The sequence below is a fragment of the Merops nubicus genome, unplaced genomic scaffold (assembly GCF_000691845.1).
Source record: "Merops nubicus isolate BGI_N331 unplaced genomic scaffold, ASM69184v1 scaffold37990, whole genome shotgun sequence".
Classification (NCBI taxonomy): Eukaryota; Metazoa; Chordata; class Aves; order Coraciiformes; family Meropidae; genus Merops; species Merops nubicus.
Genome location: NW_008583358.1, coordinates 56,530 through 84,352, shown reverse-complemented (window position 1 = coordinate 84,352; position 27,823 = coordinate 56,530). Strand labels below are relative to the sequence as shown.

General features: G+C 34.9%; 1 protein-coding gene across 1 annotated transcript in view; it reads left to right on the top strand.

Moving 5' to 3' along the window:
* CERKL (ceramide kinase-like) overlaps positions 1–27,823 on the top strand; it is a 50,645-nt gene that overhangs the window by 5,977 nt on the left and 16,845 nt on the right. The window contains exons 2-3 of the mRNA XM_008940331.1: positions 17,810–18,052; positions 25,511–25,642. Coding sequence (XP_008938579.1) covers positions 17,810–18,052; positions 25,511–25,642 — 375 coding nt within the window. The remainder of the gene's footprint in view (positions 1–17,809; positions 18,053–25,510; positions 25,643–27,823) is intronic.

The window sequence follows — 27,823 nt, the reverse complement described above, 5'->3', positions numbered from 1 at the left end:
CCATGATAGTGCTATAAGGCTAAGAGTCCCTTCTTCAGTGTAAATGAACATTCTTTTTAAACTACTAAAACCAGTATGCAGTCAAATCCCTTATCTAAGCATAAATCCTGTATCTCAGGTTCTGAATTGTGCTGTTCTTCAGCCTTTAAGAAACACATTTTAATTTATTTTACCACTCTTTCTTTTTCTAGGTGCTGTTGTAATCTTTTCTTGGATGACATTTTACTATGTAATCCCTGAATTTGTATCTCTCTGGTATGCACCTTTATGGCTTTTCTGTTGCCAACTTACCTTAACTTTCAAGTGCAGTGTATTGGAAAATACATCATTTGTTTCAAGCAATCCCTTACATTTAGAATCAGCGTTCTGTAAACATCCAAGAAGTGATATAATTCCTGAAATCCAACCTTTTTTTTTCTTTTGTTTTTTTTTTTGTTATTTCTACAGGAAGCAAATACAAAATCTGATTAATAGCTTGGCCACTGACAGTCTGAGACTGCTGCCTACTTTATTTATCCACAGCTGCTTCTCTCCTTGGACTTGGTGTGGGATGTGATTCTGTAGCACCTTGTGTGGGATAGTTGTGGGGATCATGGTGTTTAATGAGACCTTCTGCTGTGATAAATCCAAATAAGCTTGCTTCCATAGTTGTAACTGTTCATAATGATAAATGAGTTAGAATCTGTAATATGATGTTCTTTTGCATTTTCTTTTATATCTTGGCAAATGACATGCTCAGATTAAGGCATTTCTATATTTTACAGTTACAAAATAAAAATAAAGCAGGAAAGTCTGTCATCAGCTCTTGTTGCAGTCAAAATAAACAAAACGTAGAGAAACAACTTTCCTTTCATTATAGATGTCTTATTTGTTAACTACGTGTGTTACAAAGCAGCAGATAAATAATAGATGTTGTTGAGATTGTGGAGGGAAGAAACAAATAGGTATTGGATAGAAGGAATACCTTTTTTATTTGCTGTTTCAGTTAGGTATATCCAGATATATTATTTGCTGCCTTTAGAAGGAAGTTTTACTTGTAATACTCTAAAAATATTTTTATCCTTCTTAGAAAATTACTGAAGAAGCCTAAATGGCTGAAAATATGAGAACATAAAGCTGAAGAACTGAGTAGTTTTTCTGTACCTTAACATTAGTGGGTTGTGGAATTAATGTTTTCCTTTCAAGGAAATCAGTGATCCTGTTTTTTATGACTTATGTTGTAACAGTATGTGCAGACAAAAAACCATAATGTGTTGAGTATCTGATACATCTATTACCATAAGGAGCTGCTATTATGTTAGACACCAACTGATTTTGTGATAGTATTGGATTTCTCTCACATATGCTTATGTTTTTGTACAGATGATCCTTTAGGAACATCTGCTAGTTTTGTAGTGGTATCTGCTGTTTACTTTCAAAATTTGACCTTTTTGTCATTTACTGGTGGGACTGCTATAGAATTGCATTATGCTAAGATTCTTTTCTAAATTGTTTCCTGTCTCATGGATATTAACTGTGACTTTTTTTTTAGTTAATTGCGTTTCATTGTTCTCATACCTTCTACAAAGTGGAGTATGACTGAGTATGACTATAAAGTTAATAAATAAACCTTTAAAACACCATTTAATAATATTTCTTTTTTAAACTGCCAACGTGAAAGAAATGACTTGAACTTCCTCCTTCCAACTGTTCAGGTGGTCTCAAAAATACTTGCATCTGCAGATTAAATGTAAGGATGTTATTTCTCAAACTATTTCACCGAGGAAGAAATTTTGGAACTCCCTTCTTGCTGTTTAGGAACATTTCCCCCTTTAGTTGAAGTGCAGATAATATCCTTTGGATGGTGATACCAACCTAGGATCACGTCTTCAAGTATAGGTGAAGCAAGCACTACTGAAATTTCAGTTGTGCTTGTGGCACTGCAGCTGACAGAGAAAACTTGACCCTGTAAATGCAACCAAAAATGGGTTCTTGTTGTGTTGGAAACTCCTCTTCTTTGGATGAATTACCAAGACACATTATAATTTCTCTTTCACATGTTGATGTTACCTGGGTAACTGGATTTTATGTAGTTACAATGAAGAATTTGAGACATTGGTATTTCCTATATCTGCACTCTGGCTAAGCATAGAAATCCTTTTAGTAGGACTTCAGTATAGATTTTACTATCAAGCTGTTTTGCTGTGGCCCTCTGCAGGAAAAGATGTGGTGTTGTTTTCTTTTGTAATTCAGAAAAGTGGTTAATTATTTTGTTTCCAGCATATTACGTATGCTTGCAGTTACTTTCACATAATACTGGTCATGATTTTAAAAGCTAAATGTGTATTTAAGCATGCATGAGACTTAATATTTTGAAAAATACATAGCCTTCCATTATTTCTTTAGCTTCATTTACTGATGTGTTGTCATCTAGTTACAACTTTTTATGCCAAACTGTTAATTCCAAAGGTGATTTTGAAGTTGAAAGTAAATGACTTCGTATTTTTCAGTGACAAGGCTACTAGGACAAAAAACCCCCACTTAATTAACTTAGAGTGCATTTGTGATTTTTCTTGGTTGAACCTAAATTTCTTTATGAACATGGATTTTGTTATTATTAAACTTAAGGTTAAAAATGCACTGTGGAATGAGGCTGCTTTGTTTCCCATAAGGTCTTGAGGTAACAGTTTTCCTATTGTGCTTCCTCATGGAGTTATAGTGCCTCCTCGCCTCAACAATGTCAGTTCAGTGGAGCAACAAGAAATGTCCCACAAATCTGCAAGTTTTTAGAATTACCAATACTACCGTCTCTTCTTTGGAGAAGAATCAATAAGCTGTGTTTCATACAACACCCCAATCCCCATTGCTTAGCTACAGTTATCAGGAGTGGCTTGTTTATGGTGTGGAACAGTATTAGCTGAGTTTATATTTTGAGAATGAGCTTGGTGCCTGGAGACGAGTACGTTTGTTTGAAGCCTTGAGCTGTATTTTTGTTTCTTTACCATACTCCTAAGTGGGAGTGTTTAAAAATGCTTATGTAGAGACTGAGGGGATGCTTCTGGTTTTGTTCCTTCCTCAAATTATGTAACAGACACAGATAAATATGTTTGTTTAAAAACAAAGAAGACAAAAGGTGTTTAAAAAAATAATTGTAGATCTCAGTTTTCATGTCAGCCTTGATGCATGGTGCCTTTTCTGTAAGGGATCTGATGAAAGAAATTTCTACTCACGTTTAAGATCTGGTACCACTGCCTTCCTCCCTTCCCTTTCCTCTTATTTAGTTGTAGATGTAGGACTATATTAAATTTCTGACAAAAAAATGTACAGTAACTTGATTTACTACATGGTTCTCTCATCTAGTATGTGGCTGTTTCTTGCCTCTGTGTTGCAATTTTAAACAAATGGTCAGTTCATGAGCAGAATTTAATGCCAAACTCTAAATTTCCTGGCTTTTGTCTATTTAGGCTGTGCAAGATGGTAGTTACTTAGATGCTTTTCAGTACAGGGTAGTTGCTGTAGCTGTCGGTTTATTTGAACTGTGACAATGCATCTCTTCTGTCAGTCCATACTCTCAAGTGAATATAAGAAAGTATGCCTTGCAAAGCTCAGAAAATGCAAGGCAACAGATGTTATGTACTGAACAATTATACGTATCCTGGAAACAGATCTTTACACAGTGCAGACAGTCTTGGGAAAACAAAATTTGACACACAAATTGTCAAGTTAAGAGTAACAACAATAAATACTTACAACTGAATATAATGTTATTTTGCAGATACTGTTCTGAGTTTGAGTAATTAAATGTTTATCATTCTATTAACCCCCCCTATTTATTAGGACTTTAAAAATCATCTTTGTATTTATATGTTTTCTTTGTTGTTTTAGTACAGCAGAGTAGTAATAGAATAAGTATCTTCACTTAAAAATAATGTTGTGGAAAAAAGACTTTTTGAAGAAAGCCTACATTATTCTAACTTAAGGGAAAATTCTTGTAAATAAATTGCTAAAAGTAAGTCGGAAAAATTTCAAGATGAGTTGCTGGCTTTCTGTGTGAAAACAGCATGTCTTTACCTGGCTGATCTGTTGGCTGTTCCAAAGATGGTTCAGAATGAGATCCCTCCTGTCCAAGTCCTCTGCCTGGTACACTGCTTGTTACAGGGCATTTTGGAGGCTTCAAACAGCTCTGTCAAGAAAGTTACAGAAAGATTTCATCCTTGGATGGTTTTGGCCTTCCCAAAGGCCTGCTCTGTCACATCTACGTAGTGTAACTGAGGGTGAGGTAATTTGTTAGGGATCAAAATTATCATAGCACCAGTGAATAACACACCAACAATTAGATGGTTATAGAGGGTGGTAACTCATTGCGAAGTCAAACTTTGAACAGATTTGTGGTTTAATTTAGTAAATTCTGCAGCTGACACGTTGCAGGGTAAATCTGAATATATTGATATGTTACAATAATTGTGTGAAGATTCTACATAGATGTTTATGTTAAGCGTGGTATTGTTTTTATTAAAGGAAAAAGAATGCTTCTGAATATTTCATGTGAAATGTAATGTTTCCTGGTCACTTGGCTGCAACACAGTCATTAAACAAGGTTATGATTAAACTAAGAATAACCTCCAGACCCTTTTCTGTTCCATAGAACTTCTGTGATGGAGGAGTAGTAATAACTGCAGTTGCTTCAGAAAATGCTTAGCAGAAGAAAAGAGCACCTCATAAAATTTTGTAGTTTTATTTTTTTCCTTTTATTTTTTTTAACTGTAGTACAAACAATAATGAAATAGGCTTTAAATTTTTTTTTTTTTTTCACTTAAATTTGTTGAGGAGTTAATTATTTAAAATATGATGGAAACAAGCAGGTGGTGTTTTTGAAATTTCGTCCCTAGGTTTCACTTGTTTTATGGAAACCATTTGTGGAATATACATAGAGAAACTGAGTACTGAACTTACAATGTAATTTATATATTTTTACTTGTCTATCTTGCTTAAAGCAGCTATTGCTTTTTATATTTGCAAGTCTAACAGTTTAGCAATATTAGTTTGTATGCAGGAGCAGACTAATAAAATGAACTTAGAATAAAAAGAAAGCTGTTCTTAAATATGTTTATCTTTATTTCCTATTTTTAATATTTGTTTTCTTTGTCTATTTCATGGAGTGAAAGCTGCCTGAAAAGTTCATAATGCCTTTATTATATTAGCAATGTGGTCTGGAAGGAGTATGGAAGATAAAAAATGGCATGGGATAAACACAGAAAAGCAGAAATGCTGAATTTCCTTGACGACTGTTAAAACAGAAGGGGAAAAGCATTTTGAGATTGTCAATTGTGTCCTGCAGCACAGCTTCAGAGAGATGGTTATTTACAGATTTGACTAGGCAATGGGACACCGAGTCTGAGAGTTGATATACTTAAGCACAGTGTAATGTATAGATTTCTTATTTGAATGCCATCTTGGGATCAAGATCAGGAGCTGTAGCTGGACCATTCTAATGTATATGATTGTAGGTTTATTATGTGGAGGATGTCATCTGTCATGTGAACATTTTTTAGGATTATTATGTTAATAATCATTAGAACATAAATAGAGACTGAAGCAGATGTTTGTATGCTTTATAAACCAATGGTTGTTTAGCCACATCTTGAATACTGTATACAGGTCTGGTGTTCTCAACAAAGGTGATGTGGGATTGGAGAAGGTTCAGGGACTGACAATGAGTAAAGGTAAGGACTAGCTCCTGGATAAGTGATGGGGTAGGCTGGCTCTTTTTGGCCTGAAAGGCAGGCAGTTGAGGTGGAACCTGGAGAGAGTAGGTGGCAACAACATTCTGTCTTCCAACATAAAAAATATGATGCATCTGATAAGGCTAGGAAGAACTAGGCTCAAAACAAAAGGAATAATGATGTAGCAAGTAAGATAACTGTAAAATTTGCTGCTGAAAGGTGCTGTTAATACTAAAAGATTCTGTGGATTCAGCTGGAGATGAAAGGCCTCATTTGAATGCTGATAAATGTGTAGGAACTGCAGTCAGTTCAGAGTGTCCCAAATGAAAACAGGTGGAGAGTGGAAAAGTATTGGTGGAAAATAGAATAAATGCTTGCTTTATTTCTCTTAACATCTGCTTATGGCTATGGTTTGTCATAAGATGCTGGGACAGATGGACTTTTGCTATGACCTGGTATTGCTGGTCTTATGTACCATAAACCAGGTTAAATTATATTGAAATAGGTTATGTAAAAGCACACACATCACTAGCCTGTAACTCCATCTTTATTTGCACTACTAAGCAAGCTTTCTTGGTAGAACTTGAACTTCAGTTTGCCTAGCCTTCAATTATTTATTTTTGTTGATGGATTGATAGTTTAAAGAATGTATGTTCTTTGACAAAATGTCAGGAGGTTAATTTTACTAAATGTTGTTAAAAATTACAATACAGTAGCAGAATGTATAGGAAACCTGGATTTTTTAGACATAAGTTCCTTGAAAATATTGATCATAGATACATTTATAATTACTGTAGTGTTTTGGTTTTTTTTTTTAATTTTATTTTATTGTGGAGAAGGAATGTTAAATGCCAAATACTGTAGCTAAACTTGTATAGGATCTGAGTCTTGAAACCATTACAAATCATTCCAGAAGAATAATTCCTTCCATCAACCCCGAGGTTAGGAAAAAGAGCACTTTCAGTATGCTTAGCTGGTATTTCCCCTTCAATCTCTTTTAGAAGATTTCTGATGTTCACAGGGTAGAGGATGACCCTCAGTGTAAAACACCCATTTGTTATGTCAACAGCTTGAAGATAGCAATTAATTCTTGAACATAGGCGATGATAACTTTCTTGCTCTGGTTCACTTAAGCCTTAGTCAAAGATTGTCTGATCCGTGTTGTGTGTGGCTGGCTATGTGTAGAAACTCACATTTGTTAAATTTACTTTTACATGAACAAGTAAGTTTAATATTGTGATAGAGGAAAAATTATATACCGTAGTAACAGTAACGCATGTACTGCACACGTGCTTGTTTGAGAGTTTGAAGATGTGTCGCGGTTGCTCTGTGGGAGCTTTGAATATGAGTTGCCCTCTGATCCTGCAGCCATATGCAGGATCTTTATGCTGTGGATAAAATTCTTAGGATCTTCAAGTGTAAGATATTCACTTCAACCTCATACTGGTAATCCGTGTACATATGTGCCCATTTGGTGTAATGCTAGCATTAAAGTTCGGGGGATTAAAGTTCATATGTATTGAGAGATTTGAATTGTATCTTTGTCATCTGACATGAATTCTTCCAACAGTGAAAATTCATCTGAAGGGTTTTTGGTTTTCTTTTTATGCTGATCATTAGTTTTTCTGTTTGATGTTTTTCCTTGTTAGTACCAGGATCAGGAACAGATATGTAGATGTGGTGTGTAGCTGCAGTTACTATAGTGGATTTAAGAGGTGTAGATGGGAATTGCGGAGGAATTTGCTTAAAAAAGATAGGAGACAGCTTGTTTGAGGCTATTGATGCATGCAAGGAACTGAGCATGCATCATGGAAAATTTTGAAGTGGATTGATTTTTTGGCCTTTTTTTTGACTAGTGGCTCTGTTTTGAAGCACTTAATATGTCTGTCAGAAAATGAGTAGGTTTCTGTATGTAACTTAGTATACTAATGTAGCTCGATGTAAAAGTGAAAGCTATTTCTATGCTGATAGTTAATTTTGGATTTTGTGTTATTTAATGCTGAAATTTTATTCACAAAGCGTTTTATGGATTCTGCATATTCTTTAAAATGGATTAATTTATTCTACTTTATGCACTGGTTATTACACAAAACAAAACCAAGATGGAGATATTTTGATTTTTGAAATTCTCATTTAAATTTCACATAATGCGTTTTAAGTGAGTCATTACCACTTATTCTTATAATTCCTGAACTGTATAATAACATAAAACATTAAAGCAACTCAAAGCACTGGCTTTACCTCATAATTTTTGAATATATTTTGATTTCCAAAACAGCATTATGTATATTTTTCTTATCATCTAATTGGATATTCCACATAATTTATTTTTTTTTTCCTGGAAAACATTTTTGTAGAGCCATTGATACACTTAATCAGTGTATTATGTACATGGTTTGAAATTTAAATTGGCTTGTAAACATTTGTTATTTACAATTTTAATTTTATTTCAATGTAAAAGTACTGCAGTGTGTATTCAACAGTTCTGCTGCTAAATGAAGTAAGCATATACTTAGCTTGCTGCACAGACACATGGGCACAGGTGGACATCTTGGTACTATGCACCATGCAGTGAAACACATGGCACTACACAACATGGGGCAAAGAGCACGCCGTTTGAATTAGAAGCCATTTTATGGATACCTTGTAAATTTGTGCTTGTTCATATATGGGCTGTAATTTCCAAAAAGGATGTGCATGGTTCTATATTGAACGTCTGTGATACACAAGTCACTAAGGTGGTTGTCCTTTGTGGAGTTAGGCACTATTGTACGAGCCTGTTTATGTCGATATTTTAATAATTTATCTTTATAACTGCTTTTGTCTGTATTTATAGTAACATTGGCACCCTGTGTACAGAAGATACAATCAGTGCTGAAAGGAAACTTGCATCCATCTGGAAGCAATAAACTTTTCTAAGAGACTGCACAGTGTTACTTAATCCTGTGATTTCTTACTGTGAGTGAAATTAAGGTTTGGTTCAATTGTGTCACATCATATTGGTATCAAATCTTTTGTGAGAGCTTTGTCATAGCGTTAAGCTACAAACAAAATTTAAAACTGATAAAAGTCTGAGAATGTAATTTCTTTAGTCACAGGATTATGCATCACTGCAAATGCAGTCAATGCCATATAATAACACTATTAACACCAGAAAGCTTCAGGAGTATTGCATTTTGTACATTTTCTCTTTATTGGAAGGGCTAATTTATATACTGCACAATTGACTGAGCATACCTTAAATTTTGTGTTGTGTTCTAAGTAATTTTTGTACTATACATATATCATGTAGTAGAAAGTATATTTTTAAAATGCCAAAGTATTTTACAAAATTAGAAAAATAGGAACAGTTCCCCTAAGAGGAAAGAGGAAAAAAAACCCTCGTATATTATAAAGATAGTCTAACAAAATTCTAAGGGATTTTTGTTGCTTCTCTTTTCAGTCTGTGACAAGTGTGGTGTACATGAACAAACCAGGATTCATTCATCCCTGCAGGCAAAGTGGTGTAGCTTACATTCTCCCTATTCCTATGTGACAACTGAGCTGAAGAGCGTTGGGGCAAGGGAAGGGGTTTATGCTTGTCAGAGGACTCTAGTGGTGCTGTTGCCATCTCTTACCCTTAGGCTAGTGTAGAAGGTGCAGATAGAATGATACAAAAGATGGCTGAACTTATGAACAAAGCTCTGAAAAAAAAGAAAAAAAAAAAAGGCAGACTAAAGATCAATGAGGATAAAGCTAACTGTGTAGCTGTTAGTCAATGAGAAGTTCATGGATGAGCTTATCTAGCTGCTGATAACTATGCTTCAATACCTAAAACCATGAATTGGTAACATACATGAATTATCAATAGCTTAATAATGGAAGTTGTCCTGTGTTTAGACTGGAGTGCATCTGTTCTCTTTTTCGTGAGAAAATGCAGGCTTGAAAATCATTTCCAGAAAAGACCAAAATTCAGATATTTCAGGCATGTTGAATTCCCTGAAAGTGAGACACTGATATTTAACAGTATGGATGCTTTGTAAATCTGTATTTGAAGCTGAAGCAAATCTCATGCCAGTAAGAGTTCAAGTAGAACTAATTATTAACTCCTATGTAATCAAATTCAGTGATGTCATGTGGCCATATGAGGCTATTTGATTCCCCACTTCTTCTTATTTTATGGAATGAAAGAAGTAATTGCCATGATTATGGCAAAAATTAGTAGGTACAGACCAGTGTGTGTGTGAGAGAGTTTTTTGAAGGTATGTAAAATTAAGCTCATGTTTCCTCTCTGGGGATTCTTTAGTATCTTTTAGCTCTGCTAGTCCATTGTATTAAATCATGTAAGCCATTAGATCCCAGTCTTCTGGTTTATTTCAGAAATCTCTCTCTTTAAATCAATTCCGTTTTACTGTTGGTCTGTGTAAGACTCCTCATATAGTCTGATGCTTGTATTTGCAGAGATTTTACAAAATGGAAATCGTTGATGTTTGTTACCCTGTTGTTACTCCAAAGTTTGTTACGTAACTCCTCTCATTTATTACATGAAAAGCCCCAAAGTTTCATGCGCTTAATAAAAGCTTTGCTGCTACCTTGTAATTGTATTGTGAAACTGGACAGTATGTGGGCCATACGTTAAACATAAAATGTAGAGCTTTCTGCAGTAAATTTACTTTCAGTGACCTCTTTCTTGGTGTGATGTTAATGAGAAAAAAATAACTATTAAAAAGCAAAGTCTGCTGCATGCATTCTCTCAAATGCTTCAGGTTCAGACTCACTCACCATCTGCCTTGCTTCCTTTCAGCTGGCATTGTTCTTCTGTATAGCATTATTCCCAGTAGATCGTCTTGTGTGGGGTGTTATTTTTCATTTCATCATCTCCCTCAAATTCTATTTTGGAGAACGAAGGGGAAGCTCTTCCTTAAGGTGAAGCTTCTTGTCTGGAACAGTGTTAGGATAAGATTTAATCACACACATCCATGGAGGCATTTATTCAAGAAGCCATATCAAACTACCATGAGTTAAACTGTGAATTCACAACCTGCACACTTCTCTCCTTCTCTTCTTCTTTTTTTCCCTTGGGTGCTTCAGGAACCAGAATGACCTTTCCAGCCGTATTCTTCTCTTGCATCTGCCACATGCCTTTCAATATGTTTTTCTGACAAAGTTCTGCCGTTAGCCCGTAATTAATAAGCAAGGTACTTCACTGCTCTAAAACAGAGATGGAACAAGACAGTGATGAAAGCCTGATGGATAGATGTCTAATGAGCCTCATTACAAGAAGAAGGGTCTTGTTCATGGCCTGCTGGGCATCACAGAGACCCAGGATGGTGGGTGCAAGTGTCACTCCTGGGATCTTGTCATGCTCAGATGGAAAGTCCCCAGGAGCATCTCCAGCTCATCTCCAGGAGCCAGCTCTAACAAAGATGACCTCTGAACTTTGCTAAACTCTGCCCTAATGCTGAGGGATTAATTGAACTGTTTCCATGTATGCTCTGCCGGTTGCCAGCATCAGCTTTCATTTTGGTTCAGCCAGAACTAGGCAATTTGGCAGCGGTTGTTTTTTTGTCAGAAGTTTGCCTGTTGCCATCTTTTAAAGGTGTAGTGAAACTTAACCAGATTTTATGTCCTTGAGTATGGTCTAACTCAGGACTTCAAGGGCTTCACCAAATGTTCCCTAAAGCTGCTTTTCCTGCAATTGCTCTGATGATATGATGGTGATCATAGGGGAATGTATCTGCAACAACCCTCTTGATTTGATGAGGATGTTCAGAAGAATGAGGATTAGTTTTTAAAGGATGTGGTGGGGAACAGGATTTGGAATCAGCTGGTCAAGGGATCTTGGGGGAATGAGCCATGTGGAATACTGAGAGAGACAAGGAGGAAGAAAGGTAGGAGGTCACAGTTTTAGATGTGTTTACCCATGCTGTGAATATAGTGAAATTGTCGAGAAATACCCTGAGCAAAGAAAGAAAAAAATTTTCATTTTTAGTAGAATATACTGAAACTTGCACAACAGTGATAAAGCCAGTGTTACATTGTTGTATTGATCACATTTTGTCTTTTAAAAAATATTTGTAAGAATTAATAAGTTGTTCTTTATCTTATATTTAAACCTAGCTATCTATAGTAGTAGTTCAACATAAGATGATTTCTCTAAGCCAGAATAGTTAATAATACTATTTACTGCTCTGTTAAACTAATGTGTAACTTCCTATCCAGCAAAACTGACTTCATGTGCCATTAAAGGTTTGTAAAGTGGAATTTTATTCCTAGACTTAGGGTTTTTTTTTTTTTATTGATAAGATATAAATAGAGCTCTAAAAAATTAAGAGAAAACCATTGTGTGGCTTTCCCAGTTCTTGCTGAATCTTGTTGATCTGTGTTTGTGTGATCTTTGGGGAGCTAGCAATTGGAAGTGTAAATGCACAGCAGATTGGATTAAAACATGTCTGCTGATGAAAGGACACAGTTCCAGTTCTTCCTTCATCCCTGCTGTGTATTTTCTTATCACTTTGAAGCATCTCTAGTATTGCAGGACTTGTGTTGGACTGGTTATATTAAGCAACTCGTAGATGAAAGGGGAGACAATCTATGTTATTTTAGGGAGTTGAACTGACTCAGCTTGGTTTTGCCAAGTGGCAGACATAAGGGAGAGGGCAGGACTACATAGCTGTGGCAGGTGAGTGAAGGTGGGTGCCTGCATTGGAAGAGGGCTTAGTGGCAAGGTGTTACATTGGCTGGGCAAAATACATCACTTCACCCTCAGATTCTCTAGAGGAGGAGAATGAAAACTGGTTGTATTCCTGTCAGATGTTTTTAAGCTCAGTTTCCTGCCCTGAGGGAATAGAGCTGTTGCTGCAAGTGAATAGCTGCCATTAAATGATGAAGTTAGTAGTCATACCCTGCTTTTACTCTCCAGCTCTGGAGGAACTGAGATACATCTCTTGAGTACTTTGTATCACTTTCTGAACTCTTTCATTCCAAGGAGTTCACTACATGCACTTTGAGAAATGTTTTTCTAGACTGGGGCCTTGGTTGTGTTGAACTTTTCTTACAACACCATTTGAAAGGAATAGAGCAGTGAAAAGATAATCTTCAAAGAAAAACCAGCCCCTGCCCAACCTAGCACTTTCTGTACCACCTTCTCCTCAGTTTACTGTTTGATAATCTTGGCAAGCAGAAGGTTCAATTTTGCTTTCTCTGCTTGTGGAAGAGAGTAAGAGGCCTAGCATCAATTTTTGCCAAAAGTGTTGCATGACCTGTCTTTTTGAAATAAAAATATCTTGAAAATACAGATGTTCTTTCAGAGACAGCATTTCTGTCTCATGTTTAGAGTCTTCAGTTTAAAAAACCTGATGAGCTACACAGTGATTTTCAGCTCTTCTGGCAAGAATGGCCAGACTTGATCTTTTTTATTTCTCATTGCCAGTCCTTAGTTGAAGTTATAGCTGAAAACTGTAGATGTATTATGAATAAGTTGTATGCTACTTATTGCACTTTGCAGACTACAGTAAAGGGAAAAATGAGCTCAGTAATTAATGAGTTAATAGTTACTGTTTTATATGCATTAGGCATTGTCATATTAAAGTCTTCCTAAGACTAAATTTGTAGACATATTGTCAAAACTAATTTATTTTTTGATTCTATTTATTTCCTTTTTGGTGTTATATTAATACAGTTATATTTTATTGTATATCCTGAATGGTTACTTTGAAAATATTGTTCACCCAGTGTAGGACGATCTGTAATAAATTCTATAATAATTGCTGCTGATCATTGTATTTTCTTTGCTATAGTCTGCACTCAACTGTGCCAATCATCTATGAAAGAAGTCAACTTTGAGAGTGTAATGGGACAGAGAGCCTAAAATATGTAGGAGATTTATATATTAAGTGTAGTTAAGTAGGGCTAGGTGACTTACCAAAGTTCATAGGAAGAATTTATGACCAAGGAAGTATAACACATTTTCCTTCATGTCCAGTTCTTGTACTTCAATTGTACGGTCACATTTCATGTGTATTTTCTACAGTTTTCCATGTACTCCAGGTCTTTGTTATGGAAATTAAGTCCTCAAATACCAGTTCTAGATGTTTGGCCTCTATAATAGAGAAATGTTTCTCTAAGTGTTTTGTTGTTGAGTTGTTGGTGTTTATATTTTGATAACACACTTCTCTTTACAAAATTTTCTGTTTTTCAGTAGTAGTGCTTTTTTCTCTGTGTATATCTTCATTGATTTTGCAGTAAACAGCAGATAATATATTTATTTAAAGCCTAGTTTAACACTCTTAACTAATTAAAATTTGATTTACTATTTACAGTGAAACTGTATTTGAGTGTATTAGTCTCTCACCGTTCGATTTAGCTCACTGTGGTATATTTAGACATAATTTTTTATTAAACAAGAAATTAGACTACCATAAATAAGAAACATGTAAGATAGAACTCATTGCTTGAAATCAGTGAGAGGATAAATAAGGGGCATAAAACTTCCTAGAAATTCATATATCCAGGCAGGCTTTTTTTCATGCTGTATTTAGAAAAAAAAGAAAAGTGGACATGTGCAGAAACTGTGAGTACAATTAGCGTCAAGCAGATAAATCCAACTCTAATCCTGTTTACGCTCTACATCAGACAGATGTGCTGAGATTGATTTAGACAACCCTTGGCTTATAGTAATTTTTATTTTTTTTTTTTTTTAAGTGCCATATATTCTGGTTTTGTTAGATCTTTGTTAAATGTTAAGTGCTGTTAGTTTTACTCTTCCCTAATGCCTGTAACCTACTTTATACAGGTTCTCTCTCTGCTCTCATGATGACAGGGCAGCCTGGTAGAAGAGATTATCTTTATTCCTTGTAATTAAATTGACTTTTTTTTTTCCAGAAGATACAACAATGGGAAGTGAGTACTGAATTAAATAAATAGCATGATATCTAATAGATGTATACTTAAATCTCTTGCAAGAACAGATGGTACCCAATATCTTTCTAAGTAATGTGAGAGGACAGTTAATGTCCTGAAACAGCTAGCAATAACCAATATGATACTAACGAACCAATAGGGGTTTTGAGATTTAAAAATGTGTCTAATCCAATATATCCTTTATTTTTGAAATAAACTTATTTGTTATGACATACTAGAAATATTTCATAAATGTAGCTCATGACTTCAATTTTCTTTATCTGAATTGTTTTATGAATTTTTACAGCATTTGTGATTATTTTATATTCATCCTCTGTTTTTACTGAAAACTATCGAATATGCCTAGGGACTTTAATGCAGATTTCTTTCCAAATTTAGTAAAACTTGGCTGTCCAAATCCTACTAGCTATTTCTTCTACTAGTATTTCTTCTATAATTTAAAACTTGAGTATGATGCTTTTGAGCGATTCAGTATTCCTATAATTAATGTTGTTCTCCAGGCTGTATCTGGAAATGTATTCCAGTAGAGCAACTAGATAAACTACTATTTTTGAAAGTGTAGTGCTGCCTAGGAAGAATGTATTATTTTAATATTCAAAAGTTTCGATCTCTATCTGGGTAACACAATAATTTGATAAATACAGAGGAAGAGGAAGATTGACCTTTAAAGGTCCCTTCCAACCCAGACTGTTCTATGATTCTGTGTAAAAGCAAATAAAAATCTGGCTGAAATTGTAGCATGAACAGATAAGCCAAGCCTTACCTGGCCTGTAACTAAATGTCATTCTATGAAAGCTAGTGGGGGAATAAAAACTATATTAACAGGCCTTTGTTTTACTTGATCTGTGCAGGACAAATAAGCTAATGTTTGTAATATATTTTTGATGCATATGCATAACATTAGGAGAACATAATTTGTGATAGTCTCAGCAAGATGTAGTTTAATAAAAAATGTTATTTGTTTAAAAACATTTAAAAAGCAAACCCATTTAGCATATTTGCATTGAGCTGGGGGAATAAATGCTTCAGCTCAGTTGTTGCAGCAAAACAGTGGTATTTCACATGTCTTTATTTTTACCCATTTTCCTAGAATGTTGAGTTTGCATGATGGAATTTTCAGTGTTCAGTGCATATCTGAAAGTGACACTTTCTGAAAAAGAAATGGGGACTCCCTTGAAAATGATGTTTTTAAAATTAAAACAAGTCTTAAAGGTATTAAACTTTGTAATTCTAGGTAAATGATTCTGGATATCACAACTGTATATTTCCTTTAAGGCCTACGGAGACTATTTGCCCTAAAATGCTTTAGAAGAGCAACACAAAGTTTTGGGGGAAAAAAAACCCTCAGATTTGGTAATGTTAATATTCAGGTTGCTTGTACAGTGTCTGTTCACCCTTTGACTCTGTGCAAATTCGTAGTTCAGATGGAATTACACATTTCCTTCCCCTGCAGTCCCCTGGTTTCATTCTATGTATCTTACAGAAAATACTTTTACAGCAGTCATTACAGTACTTTTTGTTTTGTTTTCTATTGTTTGGTGAGTTTTCTCCTGTTTATTTGCTGCATACTTCTGAAAAATTGCGCCACAATTTCCTGTGTACTATCTCAGTGCACACAAACATTTAATTGTCACAGTATTCCTGCTAAGAATAGAATTATTTTACACCAATTTTACACCTTAGTAGCTGACATGCAGATAAATTAAGATGGTAAAATGCAACAAGTTGGAAAAATGTCAGAAGTATAATGAGGTCATGCTTCTATCTGGATCGGGTTATTTGGTATGGAACAGGAAAAATATGGGTGGGTTGAGAATTGGCAAGAGAGGTAATACTGGCTTGAGCTTAAGCTGTGTCAGTGTTGCTGAGGTGCAGTCCTCCAGGATGTCTGGATGGAAAGGCAATCACTGCTTAGTCTAGTTCAAGAAATGATGTTGAGAAATGCCAGTGTCAATCTGTTACAAGAATTGATGCAAGCTTCTTTTTCCTGCTCAGAAAAAGTATGACTTCATGAAGCCCTCAGCTTCAGGTAGTGTAATGAAGCAAGTGATACTTGATGTTGCAGTCTCACCCACAGTGCTGTCTGTCTCCCAGGAAGACAGTTAAAATAGGCTTTTGCAGGTTCTCCTTGGCACTTCAGTATGGTGTGCAGCAGCTGTTCATCCAACAGAATCTGCTACAGCTTTTGCTATTGAGAAAGCACTTGACTGAGCTGTTGCTAGATTTTGAAAAGGTTTGTGGTTTCTAGCTTTTCTTGCCTTGGGCTGCAAAGAGAACTTTATTGGTCTAGTCTGTTGCATCTGTTATAATTACAAAGAAAGCAGGGAAACTTCTCTTTTCATATCCAGAGTATCAGACACCTACAGGAATGGTGACATTTTTCCCTCAGTGTGTGTATGGGACTTTGTTTCTGAGGAATCTGATGTTTTAGCGCTCAAGAGAGCAGAAAAAGGAGAAGCCTGTACCACAGTGGTTCAGCTGATGTATCTTCAAAAGACATTTGCAACTAGTGCCACCTGAACTGATAGTGTCTGCAGCCACAGGGTCTGTGTGTAGAACAGCCCCAAGAAAACCTTCACTTAATGTTCCAGCCTAACACAAACCTCCACTGGGGTGAGGTTTTGAACTGTCACCAGAAAATTTGAAACTGTTTTTCTTTTATTTGTCTTCTAAAGTAAACCCATAACTTTAAAATGAAAGACAAGATAGGTGACATGCTTTTCATTTATTTTTCTATTTTTGCTTGACTTTTTCCTGATGTGTGTCTAGTCTAAACCCAAAAGGCAGCAGTTATAACAAATAAAAAAATACATTGAGCATACAGTCGACGTGGGTCGTAGCACACTTACTGATCTATGATCAAGGACAATACAACTGCTATGATTGCTATGATTTAGGAGAATGCAATGAATTTGCTTTTGAATGCAAATAGAAAAAGAAGTGGTTCATTCTCCTTAAGAGTGTATAATTTTATTCTATTTTTTTTTTTTTAATATTGGAAAAGGGGTTAAATAACTCTTTTGAAATTTTGTTATTTGTCTGGCTGGATACTTATCCTAAGTAACAGAAAGTTGGTAAAATATAAGACCAGTGATTGAAGCTAGACATGAAGCTATATATTTTTTTACAGTTTTGTTTTTTTTTTTTTCTTTTCATTATTACTGCTAATCATATTGATAACCCTTTTGTTTTCCTCCCCCTTACAGGTGATTCCAGCATGGCTTTACAGGCTCAAGAGGAGATTATTGAAATGAAAGATGTATTTTCAGTAAAACTGAAACGTCGTCGTTTTGTAGGGCAGAAAAAAGGTGGTACTTTGCTGGGTATCACGATTTTTAAATGCTTGAAAAAAGAAGAGAATAAACTAACAGACTGTGCTATCCATTTAAATAACTTAAGTGAAGATCATTGTCATTCATGGTTTAGACATCTGAAGGAAATTTTGAACGGTAAGTATCTAACTGAAGTCAATGTCATTATTATTTCAGACTTGTTTCTATTGGCAATGCATAAAGTTGAGTGAAACGCAGAAAAATATTTTGTTTGTGGCAATTAAGACACAGATATGAATATTATTGCTGTGAAATGTTTACTACTAAAGTCTTACATGGTCAAGTGTAAAAGTTAGGAAAGCGGTGACAATTGGCTAATACATCTGTAAAAAATTAAAAAGCTGATGCAATAGTTTAGAAGCTACTGAAAATAGGTAGCTTACTGTATTCTGACTGATGAGTCTTCTGGAAAATCTGTTTCTTAAAGAAATAAAATATTGTATTGGTTTTCACTTGAAATTGCAGCACATCTGATGGTACTACAGTTGTTGCAGTCCTGGGAACTCTTTGGGGATTTCCCGGTGACTGTTTTGGAGCTCCCACTTGAGACCTGCAGATTCTTTCAGAGTCTAGTGGGCGAGGCTTTTCTCTTCATAAATTCACAGGTGGAAGTGCTCTTAAGGTTTTGTAGGACTCTTGTATAATTTGATACAAAATTTATTGACACTAGCTAGTGATGAATGGCAGTTCTTTATTTTAAAAATTTCTTTCTGTTTGTCTGGACCAATGCCAGCTTCAGGATGCTTTGTTTAACCCTTTGTTTAAACCCTTGTTTATAGTTGCATTTCTTTCTTGGGAGCTGTATGAAATTTAAAAAAAAAAGTATTCACCATTTAGGAAAAAAAAAACCACAACAAAATACCATCAATATTGGAAAGATGCAAAGTGTAGCACACTTCTGGTTTAAAAAATTGGAATACAATGGAAAAAAAGACCGACCAAAAAAAAAAAAAAAAAAAAAAAAACCAAGCAAACAGAAAACCCAAACCAAACCAATAAACCCCCCAAACACTCTGATTTAGTTCAAAACTATGTCTCTGTTTACAGACTATAGCAAACTCCAGCTGAATAGTTAATACTGAGCCAGATCACAAAATTCACATCTTACACATCTGTAGTGTTTGTAACGCTTTCAATAACAATAAAGTAGTTGTAATAAAGAAACTTTGTCAAAAGCAGATATTAAAGTAAAATAACATCAGTTATTAATGGTTCATTCATTCTTACATTGTTTGCTTACAATATACTTTGGATTTTCCACATAAAATGCTTACTTAAAAAGTGCCTTCCCTTGCCTCTTTTTGAGAGAATTTATCATGAAATATCTAAACCTGCAGAAGTGCCAAGATTCTTGCAGTTCTCCAGCTACCCATAAAGGCAAGGACATTTGCATAAGGAGCAAATGTCTGTTTTGTTCCCAGATTACCCTCCATCCATCAGGAGCAGTGATACCATATGTTCACAGAAAAAAAGCTGCAGTATCTCTTGCTCAGGTTGCCTTGACTTCGAGGTGCAGTCTCTGTTTTATAGCTATGTAACTGGAAGCCACCTGAACCTGAAAAAAGCATTCTGTGAAATGCTGCTGTTTATACTTCTTCTTTCAACTTCAGTCTTTCTCCAGAACCTCAAACCTTGTGCAAATTTTTCGTGATCTCTATGCAGTAAGTTTTTCTCCTTTCCTTCTACTTCAGGAATAGTCAGGACTCAGAGGGAGGAAAAACAAAAAAACCAAACACAACCCCCAAAATATGATTTACCAATATGTATATTGCACGCTCTGTGATTACAGTAAAAGTAGTTTTCACAGTTACATTCTGAAGTCTGAGCAGATATTCAAACCGCCTTTCTATCTAGAAAATCACAAAAAAAGCAGCAGCATTTCTGCATTCACTGTAGCAGAGATACATTATCAGTAATTCAAACAGTGATGGAATAGTAATGGTACAGTTCAGAAAAAAAGTCTTCTCATTGAAAATATATCAAACATTGGTAGGAAGTTCACAGTAGGATTCAAGTCTGGACTAAAAGTATAAAATGCAGATAAGTTCTGTTGATTCCTCAGTAACTGAAGTCTCAAAAGGCACATTGATATGGCTCCACTTGAAACAGTTTTGAATTTTTGTAGGTTTTTTTGCAGCTTGTTTTTGCAATAGTGCCTGTGACATCTATGTTAATGAACTCAAACTGTATCTTTTTTGGTTTTCATAGGAATTGCAGGATAAAGTTAAAATTTTATCCTTCTAAAGTAGCCAAAATTTAAGTGTACATTTTTTTCTTAATCTATCTGATCACAAAGTAAATTTTCATTATCTGCTGCATTATTTACTGGAAGGGTTTTTTTTTTTTGTGTGTTTTTTTTTTTCCTAGACTGGAGCAAATTACAAGCAGGTGATTTACCAAAGTAGAGTGTATGTGTTTGGATATGGCTGTCAGTAAACATGTACTTTCATTTGTCAGAATGGATAAATATTGCTAAAAGGTGTCTCCTTTGAAAAGAAATGCAATTTCTATGTGTTTACCTTACTCTTTGAGAAGTTCTTAGTTTTTCATGTGTATTCATTAAAGAATAACAATAGCAAGTTTTCCAGTGATGGTAAGAGACAGAGTTTTATCTTTGTTTTAATGAAGTTTTCTTTTTTTTCCTGAAAGTCTATCTATATTTTTCCATTTAGTGTGTGTTTTGTCTGGCAAATGTTTACTTGCATGGTTTTCCCTGTGCATTCTTACTCTGGTCATAGTGAGTATCCTCTGTTGCTTTGAATTTGGAATTGGTACTTTAATTTAAAGTCTAACTAGGAAATGATTTTTCATGAAGTCTGTCATCATATAAGTGATACACAGGTATAATATAGTTGTTTAGAATGTAGTTACAGTGGCTACTATTATGGCTTATTGTGCATGTGTGAGACAAGGTAACAAAACACATGTACTACCATCTTCCCACTTTTAAACAGGTTTTTATTTTCCACATAGTGTTGCCTCTCTTCAGATGCATACCAGGTAGATATGAAGAGCTTGCTCAAGGATAGGGTGTTCAGGAAAGCTGATCTTCTGAATCTTGCATCCAAAGTGATGGAAAATCACCACTGCTACTTTCAAGGCATGGACCTATGGAGCCTTGGTTTTGCACTGGCTTCTGGAAAGCTCCAAACAGCAAATTAGATTCTAGTATGCTGTGGATCTCATGTTACTCCTGCTGTACACCTGACTCATTGATTTCCATTTATACATCACATCTTTTTGTACTGGACTTTTGGGCATGTACAGAGGGAACATACCATATCAGTGGAATTCACTGTTTAATTAAAGTCCTTTATGCATGCAAATGCCTGGGGTAAGGGTTAAGACAGGACCAGAAATGAGAAAAGTGCATAACTATCAATGCTTATCCATTAAAAAAATATTTTTTTAGCAATATAAGACTTATTTTTATTAACAGTTAATTTGAAAAAGTTTTACTTAAAAACTCTGTAATCTAATGGGAGACAGTAAATACGGTTAAGAATGAATGATAAAGTAGCAAAAAATGTATGAAGTAGATTTTATTTTTAGCTGCTCCTGTAGCATCTCTCTCACAGGGATTTGATATGAATGTCTGCAACTTCATGCATGAAGTTTTAATTAAACCATTAATGTTAAACATTAACTTTGGTTAGTTAATATTAACAGTGGTGTCTCCATAGTTACATTAACAAATGCTCTGATATTATTAGTTTTCCTCATGTATAATATTCGTACTGTTGTATGAAGTATTTATAAATGTATGCAGTAATGACATGATTCCAGCCTCTTAACTTTTGTAACATAAACCCATTTTCATAAAGCTAAGCACTGAAAGCAGCACAGATGTATGTCTGAGCATAGCGTCTCTGCTGCCCTATCAGCCTTTGTTTTCAGAACACCCTGATTGACCCACCACCCTTCATGGTTCACTGATTCACTTGACAGATCAAGTTTAAACTAGTGCATATTAGCACATTTGTTAGTACTAGAGGAACAGTTGGCCTTCCTGCTTTAGGCTGCTGGTTCATTTCAAATGGAGCAGCCGCAGAAAACAATAACAGGATACCAGTCAGGAGCACACCAAAAGGCTGACAGACTGAAATCAGTTGCAGGCCATAGTAAATGGCATTGATTCATTCAGATAGGTGTCGTTTAAAGAAAATTAAAAGATGATGATTATTTAAAAATACTTTTTAAAGAAATTTTACTGTATCATTGTGTACAAGTTTAAATTTTCACTGTTATTGGATATTCTTTCATTAAACTCTGTTGTTTGGTGTGTTATAACGTGTCTGGTGCATGCTGGGAATGATAAATAATGATTTTATCGTGATCATCGTTTCATGTCAGTTGGCAATCATTTGGCACAAACAAAACCACATCAGCAGCATACTGTATATCTTCTCTGCCTTGTTTGTGATACCGGTTTCCATAAATAAAATAGTATAAGACTCTAAGAAAGTAGGCTGATATTCAAGTAGCCATAAACAGGATATTGTAACACTTTTATCTTGTGAATTCATTTGGTTCTTGAAAATATCACTAGGATTTATGTTTTGATTCTGATGTACTTTTCAGCAATAGCCTAATATATAGAATCACAAATAGAATTCTGGTTTAGAATCATTTACTGAATTATTTTTTAGTAAAAACAAATAAAACCCCAAACCTAAAATCACAAAAAAACCCAAACAAACAACCAAACAACAAAAAAAACACAAAAACAGCACCAACAAAAAACCCCAGAAATTAAAATTTTTCCTTAAAAATCTAAGATTTATTTTCTCTACCAATTGAAAAGTATGTATTCATTTGCCTGCTTATGCTTTCTTTTACAACTTTATAGTGCCACCTGGGACTTAAAATTTTACACTCAAAACAGGTTAAGTGAGATAGTGATGTTTGCCCTTTTCCTTTCAGCTTTTTCCTGAAGGTAGTTTGCCAGTATTGTAACTCAAACTGTCTGGGTAACAGAATCTACAACACTTCTTCACCTTTCTCTACTACAAACTCTGTACTTTCCTATTCTTTCCCTTTTTGTATATTATATTTAAAGATTAAAGGTATGCTTTACTTATATATCAAAGACTCTGTGGTCAGGTTTTACAGTTTTGTGGCTCTGGGTGTTGATTGGGATTGAGCATTTAAGGCCAACTGATCATATGTAAGAGTTCCTGTAGAGAAGATTTGAAACGTGACAGCACATTTATGAAAATGGCTAAATGTCTTCTCTTTTAATTAATGAGTCCTTATTCCTCTAGTTTTCAATTTAATGTCTATTGACACGCTAGGTAAAATATCAAGTCAAAGAAATGATACATTTTTTTTTTTTTTTTTTTTTTGTTCTTAATACTTTTAGGACTTTTAAAAGACTGCAACAATACAAGATTGCAGATTTCCATTAGGTGTCTGAATAATGATGATTATAATGTCTTTATGTTGATGATTTATGTGTTGTAATAGTCTTTGGGAACTTTTTTGTAGTCTTTGTTATTTGTGCTGTAATTCCTGTGATTAGAAATTACACTATAGTTCATACTTGCAGTGCTTGTTTCTGTTTCCAGAGAAGCAAGAATTTAGGTTGGAGTGGACCTCTGGAAAGAATCTATTCCAGCTTTCTGCTCAGACCAAGTGGGCTTCTAAGATCAGGTTGTTATGAGCCATGTCCAGATAAGTTTTGAAAATCTCTAAGGATGGACATTCCACAGCTTCTCTGGGCAATGTGATTTGTGGCTTAACGACACTTATTGTGAAGACATTTTTTCTTTATTTTAGATGGGAAAGGAAGAATATTCCTTGCTGCAACTTGTGTCCATTGCCATTTTGTCCTTGCATCTGCCAGGTCTGTCTTGATGGTGTTTTTTACTCCAACAGTAGGTACCTAAGGGCAGCATTTAGGCTATACAAAGCCAGCTACCTCTGCCTCTTGTATGTGGCCTGTTCCACCTCCTCTGCAGTCACAGTTCTCCATTGAACTAACCCCACTTTACCAGTCTTGTGCTGAGTGGCCTAGACATGGATGTAGCTGTTGAGATGTAGGTCCAGAAACGTTGAATACAAGTGCATATTGATATCCTTTGAAATGCTGACTGTCTTCTTGTTACTGCAACCCAGTAAGCACATGGCCTTCTTAGCATCAATGGCACACTGTTGATTCGTGTTTTACTTCTTGTCCATCTGGAACTTCAGGTGCTCTTTAAAGAGGAGCTGCATAGTAGGTTGATCCCCAGCCTGCATTGTTCAGGTTCTGCTGGGCCAGGTGCTGGATTTTATGTTTCTCTTTATTGAACATCCTGAGGCTTTTGTCAGACCTTTCCTGTAGGTAATCAAGGTCCTTGTAGGCAGCCCTGCCCTCCAGCTCGTCTGCTGTCCTCACCAAGTTACTTATTTTTTTTAATCTCCTTTTTAAAGGAGATACTTTTAAATATAGGTACTAATGCTTATTACTGAAGACACTCAGTATTCATCAGGCATTAAGGATTCATCAGAATTAATTTGCCATGCAATGACACAGCACTGTGTGTAACATTTTGCCATAAACAGAGTTAGAAATCTTGGTTTTTTTTGTATGCTTTCATGTTATAGCAGCAAACTGATCCAGTACTTTCCTCCAGTATCTTTAAGAAGCCTTCTAAGATGTATTAACACAAACTGGATAAAATTATGGTTTTTATTTCCAGATTCTTTGATGTGTTTGAATAAGTGAAAAAATAATCCATGGGAGTTTTCTCATTATTATGTTTTGATCTTAAGGAATATATTCCCCTTTGATGCTGAAATAGTATTTAGCTATTTCTCTGAGGAACTGTTCACAGAATTTCAGCATGGTAGGGATTGGAAGGGACCTCTGGAGATCATCGAGTCCAACACCCCTGCTAAAGCAGGTTCACCCAGAACATGTTGCACAGGATCACATCGAGGGAGGTTTTGAAAGTCTCCAGAGAAGGAGACTCCACAACCTCTCTGGGCAGCCTGTTCCAGTGAAGAAGCTTTTCTTATTTATTATTATTAACAATAATTCTCATATTTCTGAATATTACCAAACTTTCTGTTTCTATGTGTTTCTTTGGACCTCTTTCAAGATGAAGAAATTTCCTTTGTGCTGTTTTGTTTGCAGTTTCAGAAAAGAAAAGTATTGGATTGCCACATCAGTTTTTTTGGGTGTTATTGTCATATGCCTTCTGGGTGTGTTTCATATTGAATTCCAAAAAGGATGTGTTTTGATGGAGCTTTTTTTTGTTGCCCAGTCTTATAACTTCTCCACATTCACCCTGCCCCTGTTTAACTAGGTTGTGCCACATGCTTTTTTTTTTTTTTTCTTGTTCCTACAATGTTTTTGTTAGTGTGATGCATTTCTACTGTTCATTAGCTGTACACACAAGTAATCAGTACTGTAATTTTTAGATAAATAGTGCACAACCAAGAAGAAATTAAGACTTCTTTTAGTCTCAATAATTTACTTATCCTGTTACAATACTGTAATGGTTCTAACATCAAAAATTCATTTGAACTGTAAAAACTATCTAGGCTATGTGTAATCTTAATTTTTTTGTTTGTTTGTTTCTTTTTTAGGCTTTAAAAATAGACCAAAATCCTTAAAAGTGTTTGTTAATCCGAGCAGCCACAAAAGAGAAGCCACTCATGTTTATTACGAACAAGTTGCACCTCTTTTTAAGCTTGCTGACATCAAAACAGATGTCACGGGTAAGATGATTCAAATGCATAGTTTAATCCTACGTGGAGCTAATACTTCAGCATGCAAGACCATTTGAATTTACTGCTAATCCTTACCATCTTTGCCTGCAAGTAGTGCATTTGGAGCTATAGTTGATAGAATACATTTTATTTAATCAAAAAAAGTAGTAATTGTGTTATTCATTAAATGTTTTTCCCCTACAGCCAGCAATACTATTAATTTATTTTTATGAAGCAAACATTCTATAAAAAGAAACAAGCATTTAATGTCTGACAATCTTGTATATGCTTGCTAAGAGTTCCTGCATTCTGAGAAGCATGTGTCCTTAAATATTACTTCCCTTCTGAGAATATCTATAGGCCTATCATCATAAGAGGGGCTTATCTGAAGGGCACATTATTTCTGGATTCTGACTCACTTTCAGGGATGACCTGGAAGCCTAAGTGATTAAGTTTTGTGATGAGAAGGGCAGTTCTCATGAGGCACATGGGCATGACTTGGTGTCTGGAGAACACACAGGTACAACTTTATTGTTGTAGTGATGCTGCCTTCTGCTCGGTAGTGAGTTCCCGATAGCAGGTTTGGATTTAAGGCCTTAATTTCTGCCAGAGTTCTGCTTCATGTCCTGAATTTGACCTTTGGCTACTTAATTTGATTGACTTTTTGTAAGACATTGAACGAGGAAATGATTAATTTTCTTAAAACAGTAAAACATTAAGGATCTTATTGTTAATTCTGCCCCCTTCTGTGAAGAGACTGAAACTTATGCTGCACCAAATTTGATCCCCCAAACCACCCAAGTTTACAGAGAAATGATAATAGTATTTCCCATTCCAAATAATATTTAACCATAGTATCACATCTTTAATACACTGTTAATTTTTGATTATGCATTTCATATCTGTATGAAATGTAAGCCCTGGTGCAAAATATTTTAACATAAAAAAAATCCTTTTTTATATCTGTTGCAATTGGCTTGGAAAATAATCAGTTCCAGCTTTAAACAATTATAAGACAGAAGGCTCATCCCACAGTTGTCCCTTAAAGTTCTTGTGAAATCATGACTAGTTCAGACTGCAGGCTGAAAATTGTTCTAAGCAAATCTGATTTAGGCATGAGGATATAATAATGCACTAAATGCTTGTATGAGATTTATCTTGTTAATTTTATTACCCGTGTCTATATACTTTTTACTTAGCCCACAATTTGAAGTAAAATCAAGTGAAGATTAAAGACATATGAGAATAAGTGTGAAAAAGATTGCTTGTCTGTTAGAATAATGTAGTGATACTTTCTTAACTTCTCTTAATTGATAAGGGAATGCCAACAGCTCTATATAAGTTTTGATTCTCACAAACGTATTTTTTTCACCTACAAGGCATAGATGATAGTGTAAACAGATTAATAATAATAATGCTGTTATCTTAAAATTGAATTTTACCTTGTTTGGTTACATTGTCTGAAAACTATTTTTTTTTTTGGTCATGCATAACTTAGAGATGGCTGTGTCATATTGTTAAATAATTTATTACTTTAAGCAACTATTTAAAGAAAATTACCTTTTAAAATTGTATTCTTTACTAATGGTTAATGTTTCTTTTATCTCTTCTGTGAAAATAACCTTGTTTGTTAGACTCTGTTAAAGGCAGCATTATTGTTTATCTGTGTAAGATTAAATTTTTAGCTATCTGATGTCACCTGGAATCCTTAAGCTGAATTAATAGTATAAATAATTTTTTAGATTAATTAGTAGAATTCAATGTAAGCTATGAATACACTTCGTCATGGTTTTAAAAACTTTTTTTTTTTTTTTTTAAATAAAAACAACCTAAAGTGTATTTTCAAAAAATATTTTTCTTTAAAATTTCAAAAAGAAACTTCTGGTTTTAGCCAGATAGATGTTTAATGGTTTATAGTTAAAATAAGATTATTTTGACAATGTCCAAATAATACTGTGCTTATTAGCTGCCTAACACTCCTCCTACAGGCAAAAAGAGAAAACTACATTAGAGTTTTGAATGTTAGTAGAGAACTAAAGAAAGAACTATGCATTTAAAAACAAAAGAAGGGAGTGGTGGTGGTGGATGGTGAGTGAAAGTCTTGTCTCCTGGTACCATCTTTTAATAAAGCTAAGTGCCTCATTTAGAATAAATTGAACAGTCTGTTGTTTTGGTTTTTTTTTCCTTTCA